The 25,404-nt window shown below is 41.8% G+C and overlaps 1 protein-coding gene across 2 annotated transcripts in view; it reads left to right on the top strand.

Moving 5' to 3' along the window:
• LPAR3 (lysophosphatidic acid receptor 3) overlaps window positions 1-25,404 on the top strand; it is an 85,413-nt gene that overhangs the window by 21,524 nt on the left and 38,485 nt on the right. The window contains exon 2 of one of the 2 annotated variants that reach the window (XM_086390863.1): window positions 7,970-8,726. The exons of the other annotated variant lie outside the window; for it this stretch is intronic. Within the exon in view, the coding sequence (XP_086246989.1) occupies window positions 7,991-8,726 (736 nt within the window). The 5' untranslated portion in view covers window positions 7,970-7,990. The remainder of the gene's footprint in view (window positions 1-7,969; window positions 8,727-25,404) is intronic. 2 annotated transcript variants of the gene reach the window in all.

Raw genomic sequence — 25,404 nt, 5'->3', positions numbered from 1 at the left:
GCTACAGCAAAGAGTAAAATTACTGCTTATGAAACCTACAGGCTTTATTTATTTTGAAATTGCTGCAGTATAGCAGAGATGACATCCTCTCCCCTCTCTTTTTAAAATCTATTTTAAATATTATTTGCTTATAGGACAATTTCATATTTACAGAAAAATTGACCAGACGGTTTAGAGTTCCCATGTTATACCCCTACTCCTATTACTAACATCTCCCATTAGTATGGTGCATTTGTTACACTTAATGAACTGATATGGAAACATTATTAACTAAATATTTATTTAGTTATTCTCAGATATTAATAATATTATATAATTATAATAATTGCATATAATTATTATATATAATCACATGTAATTATGTACTTAATATATTTAAATTTATAAATTATGTATTTATAAATATATAAATATACTGTTTATATTATAATTGTATATATTCTATAATAATAAATATAATAATATTCATTCAAATAGTCTCACTTTTTACATAATATTTCTGTTCAAGGATCTGAGATACACATTATATTTAGATGTCATGTCTCCTTAGGTTCCTCTTAGCTGGAACAGTTTCTCAGATTTTCTTTGTTTTTGATGACTTTGATGATTTTTGAGAATGTCCTCCTGTTGGGATTTATCTGAGGTTTTTCTCAGATCAGGCTGGTATTATGGGTTTTGTGGGGGTTCCTTGGTAGCTCAGCTGGTAAACAATCTGCCTGCAAGGCAGGAGTCCCTGGTTCAATTCCTGGGTTGGGAAGATCCCCCGGAGAAGGGGTAGGCTACCCACTCCAGTATTCTTGGGCTTGGGCTTCCCTGGTGGCTTAGATGGTAAAGAATCTGCCTGCAATGCGGGAGACCTGGGTTCAATCCCTGGGTTGGAAAAATCCCCTGGAGAAAGGCATGGCAACCCATTCCAGCATTCTGGCCTGGAGAATCCCCATAGACAGAGGAGCCTGGCAGGCTACAGTCCATGGGGTCATAGAGTGGACATGACTGAGTAAGCAGCAGCAGCATGGTTTTGAGAAAGAAGATTACCGAGTAAAGTATCATTCTTAATGTATCTGATCAAGGTTACAGGCTAGCAGTGTGACTGGTCACTGTTGATGCTGACCTTGATTACCTGGCCGAAGTCATGTTTGTCAAGTTTCTGCACTGAAAAGCGGCCCAAACCCTGTCATGCTCTCTTTGGGAAGAAGCTACCATGCACAGTCCACATGTAAGGACTGGGAGAGATGTTCCCCTCCCGGGCAACATGTACATAATTTATTTGGATTTCTTCTGCATGGGAGAGTCATCTCTTCTTTTTCGTTTATTATATTTTTCAGTCTTTTATTTCCATCAGTATGACTAATAGATTTTTTTTGAATACTTTGGGTGATAGTCCAATCCTACTTTACTTTGTTGCTCAATTGGCCTATAGCTTTGGCCATTGAGTCCCCCTTTTCTTTGGAAGTTGTGTTCAAAGAGGAGTCATAATTTCTGATGTCCATACAGACTGGGGAGGGGTCGCTACCATGGGACTACCCTTCAGACCACCCTGATTTGCCTGCTCTTGTGAAGTTTCTGTTCCAAGGTGGCAAACACCACTCCTCACACCTCTCATCTAGCAGGGCTGGGAGCCAAGTCTACAGAGGAAAGTGAAAGAGTTCTGAGACCCTAATTAGAGAGTATGCAGCAGCAGAAGCAGCAGCGGAAAGTAATAATGCTCAGTTTGGGTAAACAGGCAAGGTGCATGTGGGCACATGTGTGCTTCATTTAATTCTGCATTGGACTAGTATCTACTGAGTGCCTACTATGTGCTGGGCATTGTTCCACGTGCTAGGGACATGCCACAATAGCACAAAGGCCCCAGCTTCCTAAGCACATGGGGAGACAGACCATAACCCCAAGTAGACAGTGTCAGGTGGTGAGAAATGCTGTAAAGAATAATAAAGCAAGGGACAGGGTGACAGTGCAGTTGGCAAGGGGTCGGGTGGGGGTTTGGAGACGTGCTCTTTTACAAAGTGGCAGGGAAGGGACTCTCTGATGAGGTGATGTTTGGACAGGAATGAGGTGGCAGAGTGAGCCCTGGGAATATCTAGGGGAAGAGGCTTCTGAGCAGAGGAGCAGCAGTTTAAGGGCCTTGAAATTCATGGCTGAAATGAACCTCAGGGATCATATGTAGAGTTAAAATATCCCATGCTATCCCAATTTTGCCATTAACATGAATTAATAAGAAGAATTTAGTGCACAAATGTGGTTGATTGGCAGGAGTGGTCTCTTTTCTGGTTGTTAGTGTACCAACTAACCTGATCTCCAGCTCCCATCTGGCTGGGGTTTCCAGAGAGGAGAGGAGAGTTCTACACTTGTGGACCACAAGAAACGAAAATGTGCACAGCACCAACAGATCTTGTTTTGGAGGTACCCTGTTTCATCCTAAGGGGAAAAAGAAAGTGTTGTTGAAAGCCAACTAAAAGGCCAGCAGCAACTTGTCTCCCAAGATGTAGTTTGAAATAAGCAGCTTGAGTGGTTTTCACATGTTTTAATTTTCATAATTGTTTCCACATTATGGGCTGGCTGGACAGTGTTTTAGAGAATCAAGTTTGGGAGAGTCTAAATGAAAGCTTTGCTCCTGAAGTTTTCATTTGGATTCTACATATAGACTTTCTAAACCATCATTTTCTGAAGTCTTAAATTACTGAAGTTTAAAGTTGTGGTAATACCTCCAGAGTTTAACATCTTTTGTTTCTGGGTCAAAACTATTCAAACTTGGAAGGAATGATGCTAAAGCTGAAACTCCAGTACTTTGGCCACCTCATGCAAAGAGTTGACTCATTGGAAAAGACTCTGATGCTGGGAGGGATTGGGGGCAGGAGGAGAAGGGGACGACAGAGGATGAGATGGCTGGATGGCATCACTGACTCGATGGACGTGAGTCTGAGTGAACTCCGGGAGTTGGTGATGGACAGGGAGGCCTGGCGTGCTGCGATTCATGGGGTCACAGAGAGTCAGACATGACTGAGCAACTAAACTGAACTGAACTGAAAGTTGTGGTAATACCTCCAGAGTTTAACATCTTTTGTTTCTGGGTCAAAACTATTCAAACCCTCTAAACCTTTAGTATAGAAAAAAAGAAGAAGAAGAAGAAAGGAAGAAAAAGAAAAAAAAACCAAGCTTGAGATTTGGCAGAATTCAAGTTGAACAACATTAGTCTTAAAATTGTATTGTGTGGCCTGCTTACTATGAAATTTGAAAGCGTATTTTCAGAAAACATGCCTTTTCCTATATTTCTCAGGGCTTTAAAAACAAAATAAAAAACCTAAAGGGTATTTAGGCTGTCCCAATTTTTTTTTAATATGCGTATAACACAAGACAGTCTTTGAACGTGATTTGATGGGATCATTCTATTTTGGTAATTCTGTGGTTATTGTAAGTATGACTATAGTTCTCGGTCTGTCTGGTATTTCATTGTCTGTGGAGAGAAAATGTAGTGTTGTAGAGAAGCTTGTGAGCCTGGGAGCACAGCTGCCTCAAGAGAAGCCGAGGTCTTCCACTTACTAGCTGTGTGACCTTAGGCGAGGATACTTCAGTTTCCTCACCCGCACAATAGATCATATAATAGTATCTGCATCACTGTGGGTAGGATTAAATAAGAAGACCTACATAAAATGCTTAGTCCAGCATCAGGCACAGAGTAATCATTCAAATATTAGCAATTAAAAATAGTAAAGTCAAGATACTAAGTAACTAACCCAAGAACACGAAGTTAATCAGTGAAATTCTCCAATTGGCATAGTTAGTGGGTGATGTGTAAGTCATCAAAGGCATTTAACTGAACCTCTTCCTTTTAGTGGGGAAGAGATAGTGTTAAATGGAGATTCATTTGCCCCCTCCACACATGCTGATGCTATAGATGTGAGCATAAAAGGCGAGGTCCCTGGTCTCATGGAGCAGAGAGGTCTAGCAGAGGGGGATGGATAATAAAGACGAAACACACACAAAAATATGTCATAACTGGTAGAGAAAGCAAGGCTCTCTGATAGCGGGAACTGAGGGTTACTTTGGATTGGTTTAGTATCTCTGAGGAGGGGATGTTTAGAATTTATAATAGAATCATATTTTGAGGTTTGAGAGAGGCAAGAAATGGTAAGTCGATCATTTGTTATAAGCTCACTAAGTTTTTGGTAATTTCCAGCTAAGAGAATATGGTGATCTGTTGTTAATATGTACTGGGGACTGTCAACAAGCTGGACAGCTTATGGCAGAGAAAAAAAAAATCAGAAGTACTAGTTCACAAATTTCCATTATTCATTTTTGGGACTCTGGGGTGATTGTGTTGGGAATGTTTTATAAGAGAGAGAACCTCTTGATTTGGCCTCTTGATGGGACCTCTTGATTTGGCCAGTTGTCAGCATTATAAGGTTTTGTTGTTTCATGAAATTTTAAGTAGAAAACCATTTTATTTTCATTATCACTGGAAAACTCTAAAGTGTGCTGTGCTGATAAGAGTAATAATAATGAACATAAGTGAATCCTTGAGGTTTTTCCTTTGAGGATTAATTTTGATTTTTCAGTGTCATAGTTTTCAAAGAAAGGTATACTAAGTAGAATGTGTTCTCCTAAAACAGAATTTGCAAACCAGCATTTAAGAGTCTATTTATTTATTACAAAAAATGTAGACTGTAGAAAAAACTGGAAAGAATTAAAAAATAAAACCCCACAATTCTACCATTCTTTGTTAACTATTTACACTTTGAGTTTTTTCCCTCTTCTTTTTTTTGTCTTTTAAAAGTAGTCCAGACACACACACACACACACACCCATATTTGTGTGTGTTTATATGTTTATATTGTTTTAATTAAAATAAAGTATATGTATGTATACATATTTATGTAAGTACACATATATTTATATATATATACACACACACATATGTGTGTGTGTTTATATGTGTGTGTGTATATATATATAAATATATGTGTACTTATATATATATGTATACATACATATACTTTATTTTAATTAAAACAATGGCATATGCTTTTCTTCATATTAATACAGCTTCACAGTAAACATGATTTTCAGTGGATACATAATATTCCATCTTGTGGAATCTTTTTCACTAATTCCCTATATTAATTTTTTAATATTCTCATTGTCTACTTCTCCCGAAAGTAGAATTAGAGCCTGGGAGGTAGGAAACTGTGGTGGGCGTTCTGGTTAATCATGGTTTTCCTGTGGTTTTTGAACTTTGTAAGACAAAACTACTTCGCATTCCCTGGACAAATTTTGCTAAAATGTGTCGAAGAATGTGCCATTTTGGTTTTGATGAGGGAAAGTTGAATTTGAAGATTTTTAAAGTTTTTAATAATCATTGTAGTTTTAGGGCATGATGTAATTACAAATTCAACCAAGTTTATGACCACAATAAATGTTAAAAACCTCTTTTAAATGAAATTAGGAAAATTTAGCTTTCTGCTAGTATGTTAATTCCTACATCTTTCTGACATTAATCTTGATAAACTGATGAGTTAAAGATAAGATAATTTTAGGACTTCCCAAGAGGTTCAGTGGTACAGAATCCACTTGCCAATGCAAGAGACTCAGTTTTGATCCCTGAGTTGGGAAGATCCCCTGGAGAAGGAAATGGCAACCCACTCCAGTATTCTTGCCTGGGAAATCCGATGGACAAGAGGAACCTGGTGGGCTACAATCCATGGGGTCACAAAAAAGTCAGACATGACTTAGCAACTAAACAGCAATAAATATAATTTTTAAATCAGAACTGTATTTCTCTTAGCTATCTAGAACATATAGCAAAATAAAATACATGAAATATTTTTCATTAGTAGAAGGACACATAGCAATTGCCTACTAAAAAGACACATAATCATTAAAATTTCTCATGTGGTTTTTGGATTTTTTGTCCTGAATTTCAGTATATTTTCAGTACTGTTGAAAGCTACATTTTCTCTTTGGATATTAAAATTGAATTTTACTAGATTAGTGTCTTCCATTCAACTCTCATCTGCTGCTGGTGGGATTAGAAATATCTGTCTTGAGGGCAGTTCGACAACATATACAAGAAACCGTTAAATAAGTTTATATTTGCTACTTCATCAACTAAAATCTATGGATTAATCCTAAGGAAATAATTGGCCAAGTGTGTAAAGATTAATGCATAAGAATGTAGTCTTTCTTGTCAAAGTAAAATATTAGAAACAACTTAAATATCCAACAGTTAGGGATTAGTTAAGTAAATTATGGTATAGTCATACTGGAATATTGTGAAAATTATCATATAGATGCGTAGTTTAAATTTGGGGAAATTATCATGATATAATGTAGATATATTGACCTGTTTTATGAAGTTGTCTGATATTGGCAGTTAGTGGTTGTTCAATATCTTCCAAAGAGAATAGTTTTTGTTTTGTCATTAGTAAAAGGCACTTAGACCTATTTGTATCTTGAGATCATTCCCATTTGTTTATCTGAAGCATATAACATGATATTTTACCTTTCATTATTTATGGCAGAGACACATATATCTAATTCAGTAAAAATATCATTATATCATTATACATTAAAATAAAGACTGTCTACAATAAATATCTATTTTGTACTACTTTAGACTGATATTTGATCCCCTTATCCTGATTCTGGATGTGATATTGAGCTTTACAAGAGCCTTTAGAATTTATAAGAGCCTTAAAAGCTGGGGATTTCCATTAAGTTTTCACCTTTAGAGCCACTTCATTCCCACCAGTGGACTGCTCAGTGCATGTGTCTACCAGGTATCCAGTTTTCCAGAAGAAATATTGCAGCCTTGTTTCTTGAGAGAGAGCCCTGGTCATTCTCTCCAGAAGGTAGATTTCCTGGTCTTCGACTCCATTCTCCGTTGATTGGACCCTTCCCAGCAATGGCCGGATCACTCTGAGGCAAAACACCTGGTCTTCCCAACAAGCACAGATGCGTGGGCATCGTTTGAGCCCCTGCCCAGCCCCTCCTTGGTCAGAACCCCTCACTTTCGGACTGCAAGAGACCTCATCCTGAGATTAGTACCTAACTTGTCTGCCTGGTACCCCAGTGTGGGGTCTACTTTCAGACGTGTGTCTGGACGACTCGTCCTTACTTGGCAAGTGCATTATCGTACCCTCGGACTCCAGATTCTAGTCTTAACCATGAAGGACTGGTCTTCTGCTACTGGCCGTTACACAGAGCCCAGGGAAGGAAACTGACTTGAAGTGATTCAGGTGGATAATCAAATAGGCAAATTCACATTGGTGCAGTTTGGCTTAGGAGAGTATGAAAGAAGTGAACAAGAAGGTAAAAAAGGAGGACTGAGGACAAAGTTGCCAGCCCTGTACCACGTGCTTAACCATGTCGTCGTAGCTTGAAACTAAAACGTGGCAAAGGTGGATCAGAAGTCTTGGGAAAGGTGTGTGGTCATGTGAAGAGTAACTCAACACCTGATATATTGGCAAGAATGTGCCTGGCATTACCAACTTGCCCTTGATTAATAAACAGAACCTATAAATAAGAAATGAGCTGGAAACCACTGAGAAGTGTTAACATGCTATGCTGTAATTGTTACCAGTATAGAGTGGATTATTGCAAGGTTCAGAATATTTGACTTAGTTTTGCCTCCTGATCATTCATTCTTTCAGCCAGCTAGCCAACCATTCAGTAAATATTGGTCTTGAGACAGCCAGGGCAGATGGGTCCTGGGCTTATCATGATGAACAAAATGGATACAGACCCTCCCTCACTGAGCTTGCACCTAACCTGAGAAACAGACAACAGTGACTGATGTGAGATAAAGGTTGTAATAGGTCGAGGGCCAGGGTCCTGGAGCAAGGGACATTTATACTGGGATCTGAAGGATTAACAGGAGTTGACTAGAATAAGGGGCTTAGCAATGGCAACTGGTGGTTTAGTGATTGATTTTTGCAAAGAGTGACATTTGTTTCTTCTTTAAATTTCTTTCTAGGATGTTCAGTTCTTCTCCACAATGAATGAGTGTTACTATGATAAGCGGATGGACTTTTTTTATAATAGGAGCAACACTGACACTGCTGATGAGTGGACAGGAACGAAGCTTTTAATTGTTTTGTGTTTTGGAACGTTTTTCTGCCTGTTTATCTTTTTTTCTAATTCTCTAGTCATCGCAGCAGTGATCAAAAACAGAAAGTTTCACTTCCCCTTCTACTACCTGCTGGCTAACCTAGCTGCTGCAGACTTCTTTGCTGGAATTGCCTATGTGTACCTGATGTTTAACACTGGCCCAGTTTCAAAAACTCTGACTGTCAACCGGTGGTTTCTCCGCCAGGGACTTCTGGACGCTAGCTTAACAGCCTCCCTGACCAATTTGTTGGTTATTGCCGTGGAAAGGCACATGTCGATCATGAGGATGCGGGTCCACAGCAACCTGACCAAAAAGAGGGTGACGCTGCTCATCTTGTTCATCTGGGCCATCGCCATCTTTATGGGGGCTGTCCCCACGCTGGGCTGGAATTGCCTCTGTGACATCTCTGCCTGCTCTTCCCTGGCCCCCATTTATAGCAGGAGTTACCTCATTTTCTGGACTGTGTCCAACCTCATGGCCTTCTTCATTATGGTCGTGGTGTACCTGCGGATCTACATGTATGTAAAGAGGAAAACCAACGTCTTGTCTCCACATACGAGTGGGTCCATCAGCCGCCGGAGGACACCCATGAAGCTAATGAAGACGGTGATGACTGTCTTAGGTAAGAGGAACCAAGTCAGACATTATTCCCCTTCATTCGGCAAATATTTATTGAGTACCTGCTGTAAAACAAGGCACTTACTAGGTAGTAGGAATGCAGGAGTTAACATGAACAGACACAAACCCCCACCTGCCTGGAGCTTATACTCTAATAGGGGAAGGCAACGTAAGTACTCTGATGGGACAAACAAAATAATTTTATAGTAAATTTTATTATAAATTTTGTAAAATAAGATGTTGAGTCTAATGGGAAAAAATAGAGCAGCGAAGATAAGGAGTGCGCTAAACAGGTACAGTTCGCGATTTAAAAAAAATGTTGTGAGGTACAGCTTCACCTAGAAGATGACCTTGTAGCCAAGATAGGAAAGTGGTGAGGGAGTGAATCGTGTGGGTATGGGGGGATGGGTGTTCCAGGCAAAAGATGGAATGAGTTTTGGAGGCTGAACAGCAAGGAGGCCAGTATGGCTGGAGTGGAGTGAGTGAGGGGGGCGATGAGGTCAGAGAGCTGAGGGGGTGGGGGTGGGGAGACTCAGATTCAATGGGGCCGTGCAGTTACTGTAAAGGCTTTGGCTTTTCTGAATGAGAGAAGAAGCCATTGGAAGGTTTTGAATGATGGAGTGACATGATCTCACATTTTAGTGGCATCTCTCTGACTGCTGCTTGGAGGAAATACTGTAGTGGGGCAAAAGCAGAGGCTTAAGAGGGCGTTTCAGTGCCCAAGAGAGATGGTCCAGAGAGCAGGACCAGAGAACAGTCTAGACATGGCTGGTTTCTGAATTTTTTTAGATGATAACCTCTATAGGATTTGCTGATGGGTAAGGTACAAAGGAAGATGGGAGGGCTAGGGGAAGGTGAAGATGGGGAAGACAGAAGAGGAGATTTGGGGAGAAGGTGGGGAGTTTGGCTTTGGTCTAGCTAAGTTTAGGGTTTTTTTTTAGACATCTCATGGAGTTATTGAATGAAGCTTTCAGGATTTAGGGGTGGACTGGAGATCTGGGGGGAAAAGTGGTATTTTAAACCAAAAAACTGGATGAGCCCACTGTGAAAGGGAGTGTGGATGGAAGAAAGAAGAGGACCAAGGAATGAGACCCAGGACATTCCAATGTAGGGAAGGTGGAAAGGCAGGAGCAACCGGCATAAAACCAAGAAAAGGGATAGCCAGAAAACCCAGGGGAATACAGTGGCCTGGAAACTGTGAAAAAGAAAGAGTGTATCAGCAATGTTCATACTCCTGAGAGGTAGAGTCAGACAAGGTCCTGGGTTTAGCAGAGTGGTAGTTGTTTGGTGACCTTGGAAAGGTCAAAACTCAGGAGTTTTGACCAGCTCTCAGGAGTTTTGCTTTCCACTGTGATTCTTGGACCAACAAGACTCATTTGGGTGAAGAATTTTACCTTTGTTTTGTATTCCCTCTGGCAGGTAGCCAGTTGTGCACCAATTCCAGTCCTGTTCCAGGTGACAGGTAGACTTTGTGATGGGTGGACAAAGACTTTTATGGTTTTGCAGGCCTTGACTTCTACATGAGAGAGGCCATTTCTCACCCTGTGTGGTGGCTGCAGCTGTGGGGACCATTGTTGAGAGAGATTCTGGAGTATAGTCCTTTTAATTCCCAGTGTGAAGGAACTATAAAGTGAATTCCTGGGGAGCAATTCATAATGGAAGATGCAGTGGATATGTGGTCTTGAATGGGAACCATCAAGATATCTATAGGTCCTGAAACTGCTAGTGTGGTTTGGAGGTCATCAGACATGTAGTATGATTGTTAAAATAATTTCAAACTGAAATAAATTAAAATAAATTCAAACTGTTATTTTAGATAACAAATATTTATATAGGGTTTAATATGTGTTAAGCACCGTCCTAAGGGTTTTATAGATATTAGCTTATTTAATCCCCTTGGCAACCCTGTGAGGTCAGCTACTGTTACCCCTATATCAGATTAGGAAACTGAGTGGAGGGTTTAAGTACTGTGGCCAAGGTCATTCATTGTTAATGGTGGAACCAACACTGACCAGTTGGCCGTTGAAGTCCACATGTTTATTACCACATTCTGTAACTAGTTTTGCTTTATTTGGACTTTTTACTGGCTTCTTTGTTCTGTCTTCAAGTTTGAATACCTCATTCTCCTTGTAGTGCCTTGACAAGAATGTAGACAACAATAAGAAAAGGTGGAGTCATATTGATCCATGTTTCTACTCTTGAGCTAGAGCTATTGATGTTTTTGGTCTTTATTCTTAGTGTCAATAAACTCTACTTTTCCTACTTGCAAGCATAACCATTTGCTTTGTTGTTGTTGTTCAGCTGCTTAGTCATGTCTGACTTTTTGCAACCCCATGGAGTGCAGCACGCCAGGCTTCTCTGTTCTTTACCATCTCCTGGAGCTTGCTCAAACTCATGTCCATGGAGCCGGTGATACCATCCAAAAATATCATCATCTGTCATCCCCTTCTCTTGCCAACAATCTTTCCCAGCCTTGGGGTCTTTTCCCAGTGAGTTGGCTTTTCGCATTAGGTGGCCAAAGTATTAGAGCTTCAGCTTCAGCATCAGTCCTTCCAATGAATACTCAGAGTTGATTTCCTTTAGGATTGACTGGTTTGATCTCCTTGCTGTCCAAAGGACTCTCAAGAGTCTTCTCCAACACCACAGTTAGAAAGAGTCAATTCTTTGATGCTCAGCCTTCTTTATGGTCCAACACTCACATCCCTACATACAAGAAAAACCATTGCTTTGCCTATACAAACCTTTGTCATTTTTTAATACACTATCTAAGTTTATCATAGCTTTCCTTCCAAGGAGTAAGTGTCTTTTAATTTCATGGCTGCAGTCACTGTCTGCAGTGATTTTGGAGGCCAAGAAAATCAAGTCTGTCACAGTTTCCATTGTTTCCCCATCTATTTGCCATGAAGTGATGAGACTGGATGCTATGGTCTTAGTTTTTTGAATGTTGAGTTTTAAGCCAGCTTTTTCGCTCTCCTCTTTCATCATCTTTCCTCTTCACTTTCTGCCATGAGGGTGGTGTCATCTGCATATATGTGGTTATTGTTATTTCTCCTGGCAATCTTGATTCCAGCTTGTGCATCATCCAGCGTGGCATTTCATATGATGTACTCTGCATATAAGTTAAATAAGCAGGGTGACAAGATACAGCCTTGATGTACTCCTTTCTCAGTTTGGAACCAGTCCATTTTTCCTTGTCTGTTTCTAACTGTTGCTTCTTCAACTGTGTACAGTTTTCTCAGGAGGCATGTAAAGTGGTCTGGTATTCCCATCTCTTTAAGAATTTTCCAGAGTTTGTTGTGATCCACACAGTCAAAGGCTTTAGCATAGTCAATGAAGCAGAAGTAGATGTTTTTCTGGAATTCTCTTGCTTTTTCTGTGATCCAATGGATGTTGGCAGTTTGATCTCTGATTCCCCTGCTTTTCTAAATTCAGCTTGTACATCTGAAAGTTTTCAGTTCATATACTGTTGAAGCTTAGCTTGGAGAATTTTGAGCATGACCTTGCTAACATGCAAAATGAGTGCAATTGGATGGTAGGTAAACATTCTTTGGCATTGCCTTTCTTTGGGATTGAAATGAAAAATGATCTTTTCCAGTCCTGTGGCCACTGCTGAGTTTTCCAAATTTTCTGGCTTATTGAGTGCAGCATTTTTACAGCATCATCTTTTAGGATTTGAATTAGCTCAGCTGGAATTCCATCACCTCCACTAGCTTTGTTTGTAGTGATGCCTCCTGAGGCCCACTTGACTTCACACTCCAGGATGTCTGGCTCTAGGTGAGTGATCACACCTTCGTGATTATCTGGGTCATGAAGATCTCTTTTGTATAGTTCTTTTGTGTATTCTTGCCACCTTTTCTTAATATCTTCTGCTTCTGTTAGGTCCATACCGTTCCTGTCCTTTATTGTGCCCATCTTTGCATGAAACATTCCCTTGGTATCTCTAATTTTCTTGAAGAGATCTCTAGTCTTTCCCATTCTATTGTTTTCCTGTTTCTTGCATTGTTCACTGAGAAAGTCTTTCTCATCTGTCCCTGCTGTTCCTTGGAACTCTGCATTCAAGTGGGTTTATCTTTCCTTTTCTCCTTTGTTTTTCACTTCTTTTATCTCAGCTATTTGTAAAGTTTCCTCAGACAACCATTTTCCCTTTTTGTTTCTTTTTGCGGGGGGTGGTTTTTATCACTGCCTTCTGTGCAATGTTTGAACCTCTGTCCTTAGTTCTTCAGGCACTCTGTCTATCAGATCTAATCCTTTGAGTCTATTTGTCACTTCCACTATATAATCAACAGATTTGATTTAGGTCACACCTGAATGGCCTAGTGGTTTTCCCTACTTTTGTCAGTTTAAGTCTGGATTTTGCAATTAGGAGTTCAGGATCTGAGCCATAGTCAACTCCTGGTCATGTTTTTGCTAACTGTATACAGCTTCTCCATCTTTGGCTGCAAGGAATATGTCAATCTAATTTCGGTGTTGACCATCTCATGATGTCCATGTGTAGAGCTGTCCCTTGTGTTTTTAGAAGAGGGTGTTTACTATGACCAGCGTGTACTCTTGGCAAAACTCTGTTAGCCTTTGACCTGCTTGCTTCATTTTGTACTCCAAGGCCAAACTTCCCTGTTACTCCTGGTATCCCTTGACTTCCTACTTTTGCATTCCAGTTCCCTATGATGAAAAGGACATCTTTTTTTTGGTGTTAGAAGGTCTTGTAGGTCTTCATAGAACCGTTTGACTTCAGCTTCTATGGCATTAGTGGTTGGGACATAGATTTGGATTACTGTGATATTGAAGGTTTGCCTTAGCAACGAACCGAGATCATTCTGTCATTTTTGAGATTGCACCCATGTACAGCATTTTGGAATCTTTTGTTGACTATGAGAGCTACTCCATTTTTCCTAAGGGGTTCTTGCCCATTGTAGTAGGTATAACGGTCATATGAATTAAATTCACCCATTCCCGTCCATTTTAGTTCACTGATTTCTAAAATGTTGATGTTTGACCAATTGCTGTCTCCTGTTTGACCACTTCCAATTTACCTTGATTCAGGTAAATTGACCTGTACCTAACATTCCTGGTTCCTATGCAATATTGTTCTTTACAGCATTGAACTTTGCTTTCACCATCAGACACATCCACAATTGGGCTTTATTTCCACTTTGGCTCAGCCTCTTTCATTCCTTCTGGAGCTATTTCTCTGCTGTTTCTTCAGTAGCATATTGGACATTTGCTTGGCCATGTACCTTCAGAAACTACTTGCCTGATTGAAGAGAAAACTTTTTCCAGCATGTTCTATATTTTACACAGCATGAAATGGAAAAGAACTCTGTCATCCTGTTCTGTCCTAGAATAAGACTCTTTGTGAGGTGGTCATCATGGTCACCAGCTTCAGTGTCATATGTAACTTTGTCTGGAACATATAACAAGTTTTTCTGGAAGGATTAAAATTAAGGTTGTATAGTTTGGGCAGGTGTGGTGTTGGATAAGGGCCAAACCAGAAGAAACAGTGAAATTGCCAGGCAGGATAGGAGAAGTCATGGCATCAAGAGGAAACAGCATTGAGGAATTGGTTAATGTCAGGAAAATAGCTTGGTGTGGAGGACCTGGGGAAGTTCTTCAGTGGTGAGACAGAGGCATCTGGTGGAAGACGGGAAGTGTGGGGACAGAGGAAGTGAAACTGAAGAGCTCGGTGGTATGAGGTTTTTAGACTTACAGCCCCAGCTCCTGACTTCTTTGGATAACAGATTTAGGTTTTTAGCCCCACTTCTATGATTTTCTACAGAGATGATGTGAAGCTCACCTTTTCCTGGTTAAATTTCCTTATCAGAGGTTCAATAGGTAATCTTTAAATTGTTTTAAAGTTCTGAAATTCAGTAGTCTACCATGACAATAAATAACTAAAGCCTACACAAAGTTCAAAGATTCACTGAGTATCAAAGCACAAAGTCTCCTTCCATAAGAGCATCTTCTATGGTGTTCCTTAGGAAGGGAGCCACTCAGTTGCTCTGTCTGATGCATGTAAGAATTCAGTTGCCTAATACGGGTGTCTGTCATATGATAGTATATATATTAGAAAAATCAAAGGACTGGCACCTACCACCATTATAGTCACGGGTTCTGAGTATGTTCAAATTAACAGCTTAATACTTATTTCTTTAATGATTACTTGATTTAAATAAATTCATGATAAAATACTAAATCCTCGTGTTTACTCCTTGATGTGTATTTTGTAGAAAATTTTAATTTAAAATTAAAGTTTCTTACAAATATAAATTCTTTTAAGTATTAGAAAATTAATAAATACATATCAACTGTCTGTTAAATAGCATCTAAGAGGCCAAAGGCTGTACAAACTCAGTGAGCTTAATCTCATTTCAAAGAAAGAAGAAGGGATAACAGGCCCATAGAATTTGGGGAAGGCTTCTTAGGGATCTGGAATGGTGGGTGGGATTTGTATTGGCAGGAGGGAAGGAATTCTAAGCCGGAGAAACAGTATAATCAGAAGTGTGATGGTAGAAACATCTCAAGCTTGTGCAGTAGCACAAGGAATGCCCTGTGAAACACAGATGGATGTTGAGGTACAAGGGGAAGTGACTATGAAGAAGAAGGTTTAGTTGGCTGTCTCTTTGGAAGGAAAAGGGTAGATCCAGATGACCTTTATGTTTCTTTCCAGGTTCAGGATTTTGGTTGAACACAAAAAACATACAGAACTGGATGGGGAGCACTCTTTAGGCTTGAGGAGATAGATGATGGTAGCGACGATGGCAATATGAATTTTAAGTCTGTGCGTGACTGGAAAGGCATCTAGGCAGTGTGTTCCTATTTCAGCTACCCTGAGGCGGAATGCTGCTCACATCTGGGTTATGATGTGTGGTGATCCCTTTACATGAAAGAAGTTGCTTGTTGAATGTTCTCATTGAAAAGACACTGGAGACATACGATCCTACTTTCCACAGGGCACGAAGGCCCCGCCTAAGAGAGACTCCTGTATTTTGAAATCTTACTGGTCAGCCAGCCTATGGCAAACAAACACACAAAATACCCTGTGTGGAAACCTCTAACTTATTGTCATCAGCAGCACGCTATGTGAACTGTGCACCCAGGGATGTCATGTTTCCTAGGAAATGGCCTGGACTTTCTTTTATTTTGCAATATCTGGAAATGCAAAAGAAAAGAAAGATTCAAGGGATTTGTGAATCATTCTTTTGAAATTTTTCGTAAGTCTTCCTTGTCTCTTAGGATGGTGTTTTCAAGTTGCAAGTGCGACCTACTAGCAAGTAATGAAATCAGTTGGGAAATTGTAACTGACACTTTTTTTTAATGACATACAGTAGAATAGAAGAGGAAGTATCAGAGTGAGTTACATATAGTAGATATAAGTGTATTGTTTAATACTGTGTATGTGTGTGTGAGAAAGGGAGAGACTGGTTTATGTTATATTTTTTTTTACTATGGGTTATGAAGAAGAGTGGGCTTCCCAGGTGATGCTAGTGTTAAAGAACCCACCTGCCAATGCAGGAGATACTAGATAACGCAGAGACGTGGTTTCAATCCCAGGGTCAGAAAGATCCCCTGGAGGAGGGCATGGCAACCCACTCCAGTATTTGTGCCTGGAGAATCCCATGGGTAGAGGAGCCTGGTGGCCTATAGTCCATAGGGTCACAAAGAGTCAGACACAACTGGAGCAACTTAGCACACAGACATGCATGCGTGGAGAACATTTGAAAAGCCATGGGCTTAGGGTCAAGGTTATTTTTTGCCCAGTACAGACTGAGGTTTTAAAAATACGAGCAGCATTAAGTTAAAGGACTTTTCAGTTTGTGGTCATTGAAACAAAGAGCTGAAAGTTTTTATTTCTGCCTCCCACCTCTCCACTTAGATCAATGCTGAATCCTCCTTACCTTCTCTCAGTGGGGAGGGAAGGGTGGCAAAGTGGTGGTAAGAGTAGAAGCAGTACCTGGAGTTCTCATGCTAGGAAACGGGTGAAAAGTTAGTGCCATATCAACCTTGCTAGAGTACTACTACGGAGAAGGCGATGGCACCCCACTCCAGTACTTTTGCCTAGAAAATCCCATGGATGGAGGAGCCTGGTAGGCTGTAGTCCATGGGGTCGCTAGAGTCGGAAACGACTGAGCGACTTCACTTTGACTTTTCACTTTCATGCATTGGAGAAGGAAATGGCCACCCACTCCAGTGTTCTTGCCTGGAGAATCCCAGGGACGGGAAGCCTGGTGGGCTGCCGTCTATGGGGTTGCACAGAGTCGGACACGACTAAAGCGACGCAGCAGCAGCAGAATACTACTAGTAATCATATACAACATTTCTGCGACACAGTGTCTTTTTCAGTGTTTTAATTGTTCTTGTTTGGACTTGTGGAAATTCTATAGGGTAAGTGGGGAAGATTCTATTATCCTTTTTTCCTGCCACTCCCCTAATTGCTCCCTGTTACTCAGTTATAAGTCATTATTGAGTTCCTCAGTTGGCATCACTGAGCCTTTGCTCAGACTGGAACACCTTTCTTCTTGTTCTTCCTGGGAAACTCCTATTCAGTTTGTAAGGCTCAACCCAAGGGCCTCTATTCTCTGAATCTTGCCCTGCCTAGATACCCTGGCTCCTATCTCCTTTGGGCCACTCTCTGACTTAACTACAGCTCAATCAGCACACTTCATTTGTTTGCATGCCTTTAGTTTGAACTAAGGTGTCCACTTTTGGAAGCTGGGACCTGTACTTGTTGGTCTGCCTTTGCATATCTAACATGTAGCGTGCTGTCTGGAATACATGTACTGAGGTTACAATAGAAGGAATAAGTGAGGAAACTGAGGTTTAGAGAAGTGGCTTTTCAAACACTAGAACTAAAAATAGAACCCAGTTTTCTTCACATGCAGCCGGACCTTCGGCAGGCTCTGGCTGTGACTTGCCTGTGAGGTAAGCGATGATGGGGAGTGGGTGGGTGGGTGTCCCCTGTCATACTGTGGGAGACTGAGGTCTCAGAAGGGCCAGTGACAGTGGTCTCTTGGGAAGAGGAAAACAAATGAATATTTTCTGAGTGCTTACTATGAGGTCTGCATCTTACACGCTTTTAGGGTTTTATTTCACTTAACCCTCATGACAACTGTCTGCCAATCTGCTTTATAGATGAGGAAACTCAGATGGACTTAAGCATCTTGCCCAAAGGCCCATACTAGTAAAAATAATAGTAGTTAATACTCACCGTGTGCTATACATGGTTCTGAGACATGTTTTACTTCATTTAATCTTCATGACAACCCTGTGAGGGAGGTTCTGTTATTATAACCAGGAAGCTAAGGCCCTGAGAGGTTCAATGTCTTGCCTGAGATTAGTATTAATAACAGAGCTGACATTCAAATCTGAGCAGATTGGCTCCAAGACCCAGTTTTTCAAGGTTAGTTAGCAGCCTCTGGTAAGTGGTAGGGCTAGAGTAGCATTGATACACGTAATGAGGTTCATGGGCTTCCCTGGTGGCTCAGATGGTAAGGAATCTGCATGCAATGCAGGAGACACAGGTTCAATCCCTGGGTTGGAAAGATCCCCTGGAGAAGACAGTAGCAACCCACTCCAGTATTCTCGCCTGGAAAATCCCACGGAGAGGAGCCTGGCAGGCTACAGTCCATGGGATCACGAAGAGTCGGACACAACTGAGAAACTAACACTACTAAGCTTTATACTTTGTATCTCCCTTCACTTGTAGTTCAGTTTATCTCAATAAAGGCCCTTGATAGCTGACGTTTACCTTGCTCTTTGTCTTAAAGATTCTACAGCATGGTGACAGTGATGACAGCATCTCCCAGGGAGTGAGTGACAGCACCACATCTTCAGACTTTATGTTCTTTAAAGTCAATGGCAAGCGTAGGGGCTTTAAAATAGGGAGGGAACCAGATTTAAAATACGACTTTGCTGCTTCCAAAGTGCGTGACCTTGAGCAATTCACCTGACCTCTCTGTGACTTAGTTTCCCCATCTGTAAAACAGAGATAATATCAGTACCCCTGGCATTCCAAGGTTTTGAGGATGCAGTGAGACAATGCGCGTGAAGTGCCGATACTAGTGCTTGACACGTGGAAAGTACTAAACAACTTACATAGTTAAGTACTAAGAAGAGTAAGTTGCTCTGAAGAGCTCTGCCCTGCATTCAAGCCCTCTTATCCCCAGTAACGTGCAGGTACTGTGGAGATGGAGACTGGAGGCCCACTGTTGGCACCATGACGGTGGCAGATTTTGTAACATGGGCAAGCAGCCAGAAAGAAGCTAAGTGGGTGTGCTTTGCAGAGGCTGCCTGACAGCAGGCACATGGCAGCAGTTCAGTTCCTGGAGACCCAGGCCACCCTGGAAACATGGCCACCATGGCCATGAAAGGCTCTGCACTTACATCGCTAGTCCCTATAAACCACCCTCTGCCGCCCCGTCAGCCCTAGTAAAATCCTGTCAATGGTTCCTATCTTTAACAAATGATCTTTGCATTAATAATTCATTTTGCTTTTGCATCATTTATGAATCAAACATGCCAAGTGAGACCCTGACTATCAAGTGTTAGCTTAATAGGAATCCTGTAATATAGTACCAACATCTTATGTATGCATCTATAAGATATTTCTCATAAGAAACTGTCCTCATCTTCTAATGAATTTTACTTGGATTCCTAGTTAGCCACGTACTGTTACCACCTTTACTAGGATTGGGAGATTTGCTCTTTGAAAAGAATTGGTAACACACACAGACATATATACACACACACATGCACAGAAATCAGGACTCAAGAGAAACTAGCTATGGGTCCCCAGGAAATGTGAAATGTTTCTTTCTAGCTTTTGTGACCTTGTAGTGGCTTCTGCATCATAAAAGCCTGCTTTCAGTGTTTGCTGCCTTGCATGCCTTCGTAATCAAATTATCTGTTTAAAAAAAAAGTTAAAGCTTTGCCTTAAGAAATGCTGAGTGAAATGATCAGATTTTTGGCACTCAAGACTTCTCTTGTTGCTGTGCAGTTGTTTCAGAATGACTAATGCTTTTCAGAGTCAAGCCATCCAGGCACCAGTACTCAGTACATTTTGTCCAGGGGTGTTGGTACTTTTGTCTTAGAAACAGCTAATTAAAGGAGCACCTTTGTGGCAGACGCTTCTCCCATAGGCTTTTCACTGCAGCAGGGGCCTGGCTTCCAGGCCAGCTGTAAATGAATGAGGGTAAAAATGCAGTCACTTCCCAAATGCTGCCCCCAGCAACACAGTGTCACAGACCCTTCCATTCTGAGGGGAAATGTGTAGATTGAGAAAACCTCAGCATCTGGATTTAGCTCTAAATTTTTTAAAAAGCGTCATTGTTGGTCACCGTATCCCGCCTTTTCAAATTGTCTGCACTTCTTAATACTTCTTCTTATCCCACATTTTTAGGAGTCTGTCTCTCCCCGTCTGCCTCTGCTATATATGTCCTTTGTTTTATCATCTCTGGCTCTTAGTTCTTTTTTTTCTTCCTGCTTTCTGTTTTAGATACCTTCCTTTGCAAGTCAGTTCAAAAGTCATCTTTCCAAATCTTTGTCCTTATTTCCAATGTAATCACTTCTCTGCCTTCTTCCCACTTCTGTTTCCTCCATGTGCCCCCTTGAGTTCTGTTCGTCTAAATTCACTCAGCTTCTTTCATTTTCCGGTCACACGCCCTCCTTCAGAACTGTTTTTTCTGGTTTTTCATCTTTTCAGAAACCTGAAACCTTTCTCTTCAGCTGCAACAATGACTGAATATTTCCTGAGTATAAGGTACAAGAACACGTCTCAAATTCTGCCTCTTTGCTTTCCCCCCAACTTTGTTAAGGAATAAGATAGAATTGTATGTGTGTAAAGTACACAGCAGGAGAATTTGATAGACATTTACCTTGTGGAATTGATGACCAAGATCAAGATAATGAACACATTCATCACTTCATATAGTTAACTCTGTTCCCTTTTTTTGAGGTGAGAACAAAAAGATACATGCTCAGAAACTTTCAAGTAAGCAGTTACCAACTCCAGTCATCATACTGTATATTAGATCCTCAGAACTTAGACTTCCTCCAACTGAAACTGTGTGCCCTTTGATCTGCACCTCCCATTCCTCCTCCCCTCCCTCTGGCAATCACCATTCTGTTTTCTCTGTGAAGTCAGCCTTTTTTTTTTTTTTGAGTTCACATATACATGGTATGTGCAGCATATGTTTTTCTCTGTCTGGCATATTTCATTTAGCAGAGAAGTCTCATTACTCATCTGCATCCCACTCTCCTGCCGGCACCTAGCCTTCTGGAAGGTTGGTTCCAGAACTCAGTGATGCCCTCTCTCAGGTCCTTGGCATCTGCCAGAGGAGAATGTGCTTATTTCTGTCATACCAGCTGAGTAGCTTAACACCTGGAAGAGCATGGTATATGTTGATCCATGGTAGAATTTACATCAAATCTGTGTTAACCATGTTTGTACTTTTAAAATTTCCACTGGCTCCAAGCGGGGAAAGGAGGGGAGTGGGATAAATTGGGAGATTGGGATTGACACGCACTATTTTTGTTATGTATTCAGATATTGCCTTTTATTTTTTGGGGGGTATAGTTGCTTTCCATATATATACTAATGATACTATGTATAAAATAAATAACTAATAAGAAGCTAGTGTATAGCACAGGGAACTCGGTGTTCTGTGGTGACCTAAATGGGAAGGAAATCCAAAAAGAGGGGATATATGTAAACCTATAGTTAATTCACTTTGCTGTGCAGTAGAAACTAGCACAACATTGTAAAGCAACTAGACTCCAACAAAAATTAATTAAAAAAATAAAATTTCCACTGGGGACTGCACTCAGTGTGTAGCTAAAGCACATATTTTATGGGAGGGAATTGGGAATAAAGGGTGTTTGCTGGACTCACAGCCGCTCATAGACCTAGGGGTCAGCATGGAAGCTGGGATAAAGGGAAACCAGGCAATACTGGCCGGGAGGGGACTCCACATGGGCAGCCCTCCCCCTACTCTGATTGTCCCTCTAGTCCTTCTCTCTCCACCAGGTTGATATCATAGCTCTGCAGAGTGTGAGAAAGAAAGATCCCATTACCTAGAAAAATCAGTATTGGTTGAGAGATTTATTCAGGTTCATTTTGTAAATCATCACTAGTGTGGGGGCCAGAGCTTTGGGTTTCCTAGCCCCTGCCCATGGACAGAGGAGCCTGGTGGGCTGCAGTCCATGGGGTCGCAAAGAGTTGGACACGACTGAGAGACTTCACTTTCACTTTTCACTTTCATGCATTGGAGGAGGAAATGGCAACCCACTCCAGTGTTCTTGCCTGGAGAATCCCAGGGACGGGGGAGCCTGGTGGGCTGCCATCTATGGGGTCGCACAGAGTCGGACAGGACTGAAGTGACTTAGCAGCAGCAGCAGCAGCAGCTGCTGCTTCCTGCAGGTCTTGCTTCTTGCCTTGGTGAAATACACCTGTCCTTGGGTGCCTGCGGGGCAGTGATGAACAATAAGAGCTGTTTATTTCCATCGAGTCAGAGAGTTTACATAAACAGTAAAACAGATAAAACAGTGGGCCTGTTTTATCCTTTGTGTTTTCTTAACAAGAAGAAATTTCTGCTTTTTATACTTCCCCATCATAAATGTCTACTGAGTACCTTCTTGATTTTAGACTGTATATTAACTGTAAGACATGGCTTCTGTTCTGAAGGCTACAAATCTGTGCGGCTCTAATGTTTTATGGTTGTCAGGGCATGGCCATGATTTAAGACAATGGTTGGGTGGTGTGTAAGATTGTGTGAGTGACTTATAGGGAATCCTACTTATAGGCTTATCTGAGGAAATAAGCTTATTAAAAAAAGATAACTAAAGGAACAAAGAAATATACACAAGAGCAAGTAAAGGGTCCAGGCAAAAAGTACCGTGGGTTTGGATGATCTGTGGAGTCCTCCTTGAAGAGAGAGGAGAGATTAGGGGGTCTGTGTGATGTATGGAGAGGAGAGGGCAAGGCCTTACTGATAGGGGAGAGGAGGGGTGGGAGGCAGGCATATAGACATCTAGAGAGACATGCCGAGGTCAAGAGGGGGAGGACAGGACAGGGAGGTGGGTCTCTGGAATAAGGGCTTTGCATGGTGATGACAGTTTGGTTTGAGAAGTGACTGGACCAGAGACTGAAAGGCCTTGAATCCCAAGATTGCATGGACTTTATTGTCAAATGTCTACAGAGACCGAGAACACCTTGGTGTGTGAATTGGGCCTGGGGTGGGAATCAGGCCCTAGGGAGGGGTGGCACCTGTGGCTAACCTGACAATTCAGTTCAGCTTTTGTTAAAAGCCTCCGTGCAGGCCAAGGCAAATAGGTCTGGGGCCAGTCTTCAGCCCATAGCTAAGCTGCCTTACCTGGCAATGGAGAGCTCCTGTAGGATCTTGGGGTATTGATGGCTTGAGAAGAAGATGGGAACTGCAAGATGGGCTGGAGAGGGAGAGATCCCTTAGGAGACTGCTGGTATTGGCCCAGGACTCTGTGGGCAGTAGATAGCTCAGATACCAGAGAGAGACAGAGATGGCTTGTCCTAGCATTAGTTTGCCAACAAAGGTCCGTCTAGTCAAGGCTATGGTTTTTCCGTAGTCGTGTATGGATGTGAGAGTTGGACTGTGAAGAAAGCTGAGCACAGAAGAATTGATGCTTTTGAACTGTGGTGTTGGAGAAGACTCTTGAGAGTCCCTTGGACTGCAAGGAGATCCAACCAGTCCATCTTAAAGGAAATCAGTCCTGGGTGTTCATTGGAAGGACTGATGTTGAAGCTGAAACTCCAGTACTTTGGCCACCTGATGCAAAGAGCTGACTCATTTGAAAAGACCCTGATGCTGGGAAAGATTGAGGGCAGGAGGAGAAGGGGATGACAGAGGATGAGATGGTTGTATGGTATCACCGACTCAATGGACATGAGTTTGGGTGAACTCCGGGAGTTGGTGATGGACAGGGAGGCCTGGCGTGCTGTGGTTCATGGGGTCGCAAAGAGTCGGACACAATTGAGTGACTGAACTGAACTGAATGGCTGCTGCAGGAAAGCACATCTGTCACCAGCAGTCCCAGTCTACATGGGGAGGCAAGAGCACCCAGGGAGGCCCAGGAGACTGCAGGGGAGAAGAAGAGAAGCAGGCCAGTGGAGCATGAGCTGGTGGAAATCTGGCAGGGGAGGAGCTGGAATAAGCAGGTGGCCAAGGTCGGAGAGACCTGGAGGCAGGAAGCAGGGATCTATCATGGGGACTAGGATTTGGGGGTAGGGGCTGGTAAGAACAAGATTGGACCTACTCAAAGTTTTCCCACTTTCCTTTAGGCTTTTGGGCTTTTCCCTTTTCCCCTCCCAGCTGACCTGTCCTTCCTTCTAACCAAGAAGACATACGTTACCTGCCATGAGTTCCCCTAATTTCCTTCCCTTCACCAGCTTAGCCAACTGGAAAGGCCCCCATCTGTTACCTTCTAGCTTTTCTGTGACAGTGATTTCTCATCTCCCCAGGGGCCTCATCCTTATTTTTGCTCTCAGGTGCTCTATTTTTGGCCATTAAAAAATATAACCCTTGATCTTAACCTCCCTTTTGTAACTACTGCTTTATCTCCTACCATTTATTATACTCTTTTCTTAATACCTCAGACCATGCTACACTTGCCATTCCACTGAGACTGCACTGATGAAGCCACCATCACCATTTTGTTGCTTAACACTGCATCTGTCTGGATTCCTTTTTCCCAGTCTTCTCTGCCCCAGGCCTTCCTCCATACCACCAGCTGAGGCATCTTCCTAAAAAGCACAGTTAACTCTGTCCAATCTTTTCTCCTTCCTCCGACGTGCTAGGTCAAACTCAGATTCCTTTGCTGGAATTGCAAGGCTCTTTTCATCTCTCTGTTTCCAGTCTTCTTTCCCATCTCCTGCCCCCATCCCAGTCCATGCTTCTGTGCGTCAGGCCTCTCCCTGTCACCTTGCGGGAATGCAGGGATGGTTTAATGCTCCTTGTGGTAATTCTTAAAAGGGCAAACTCCTGTCCATCTTTCAAGATCTTTCCCTGTGGTATTTTCTGACTCTCAGGCAGAGTTTAATTATCCAGTGCTTCTATAGCACAGTTTATATACATAAAAATATTTAGCCCATTTTATTGTAATTCATTTGCAAAATTTCTATGTCTCTTACTAGATTGTGAACTTGTTAAGGACAGGAATAACAAAGAATATCTTCATTCTGCACAGATGTTTATAAAATGAACTAACAAACATATTTACTGGATGGGTCACTGGGAGGCAGCTGCCCTAGCCTGTATCCTTGTCCTTGTCATAACCGCAGGGATGGTCCTGCTGCCACTCAGGATCCTTCTTACTAACTCTAGGCTATCTTAATCCGATTGCTTTCTGGAATGCAGGTCCCCTATGTCCTGCTTTTCACCAGTGGCCTTCTTTTTTTGAGCTGGGAAAGTTTTGAAAAGGGTAGAAAGTAAAGCTGGGATTGGAACTGACTTGTGTGAGGAGTGACCCTTATCTCCTTCAAAGGAGATTTCTTTGGGAGGCATGGGACTAAAGGTTGAGGGAGCTCCAGAGAATACCTGGAGTTTTATTATGTTGCTTGGGAAGCAGTTATATCAGGGCTGCTGACAGGACCAGCTGCATAATTTGTGGACCTCTTAAAAGAATGCAGGAAAGGGGGAGGATTGAGAGTTTGGGGTTAA

Source organism: Bos grunniens, chromosome 3 (assembly GCF_055505025.1).
Source record: "Bos grunniens cultivar Pamir isolate PY7600 chromosome 3, Bosgru_T2T1.0, whole genome shotgun sequence".
NCBI classification, from domain to species: domain Eukaryota; kingdom Metazoa; phylum Chordata; class Mammalia; order Artiodactyla; family Bovidae; genus Bos; species Bos grunniens.
This window is presented reverse-complemented; position numbering and strand designations above follow the sequence as displayed.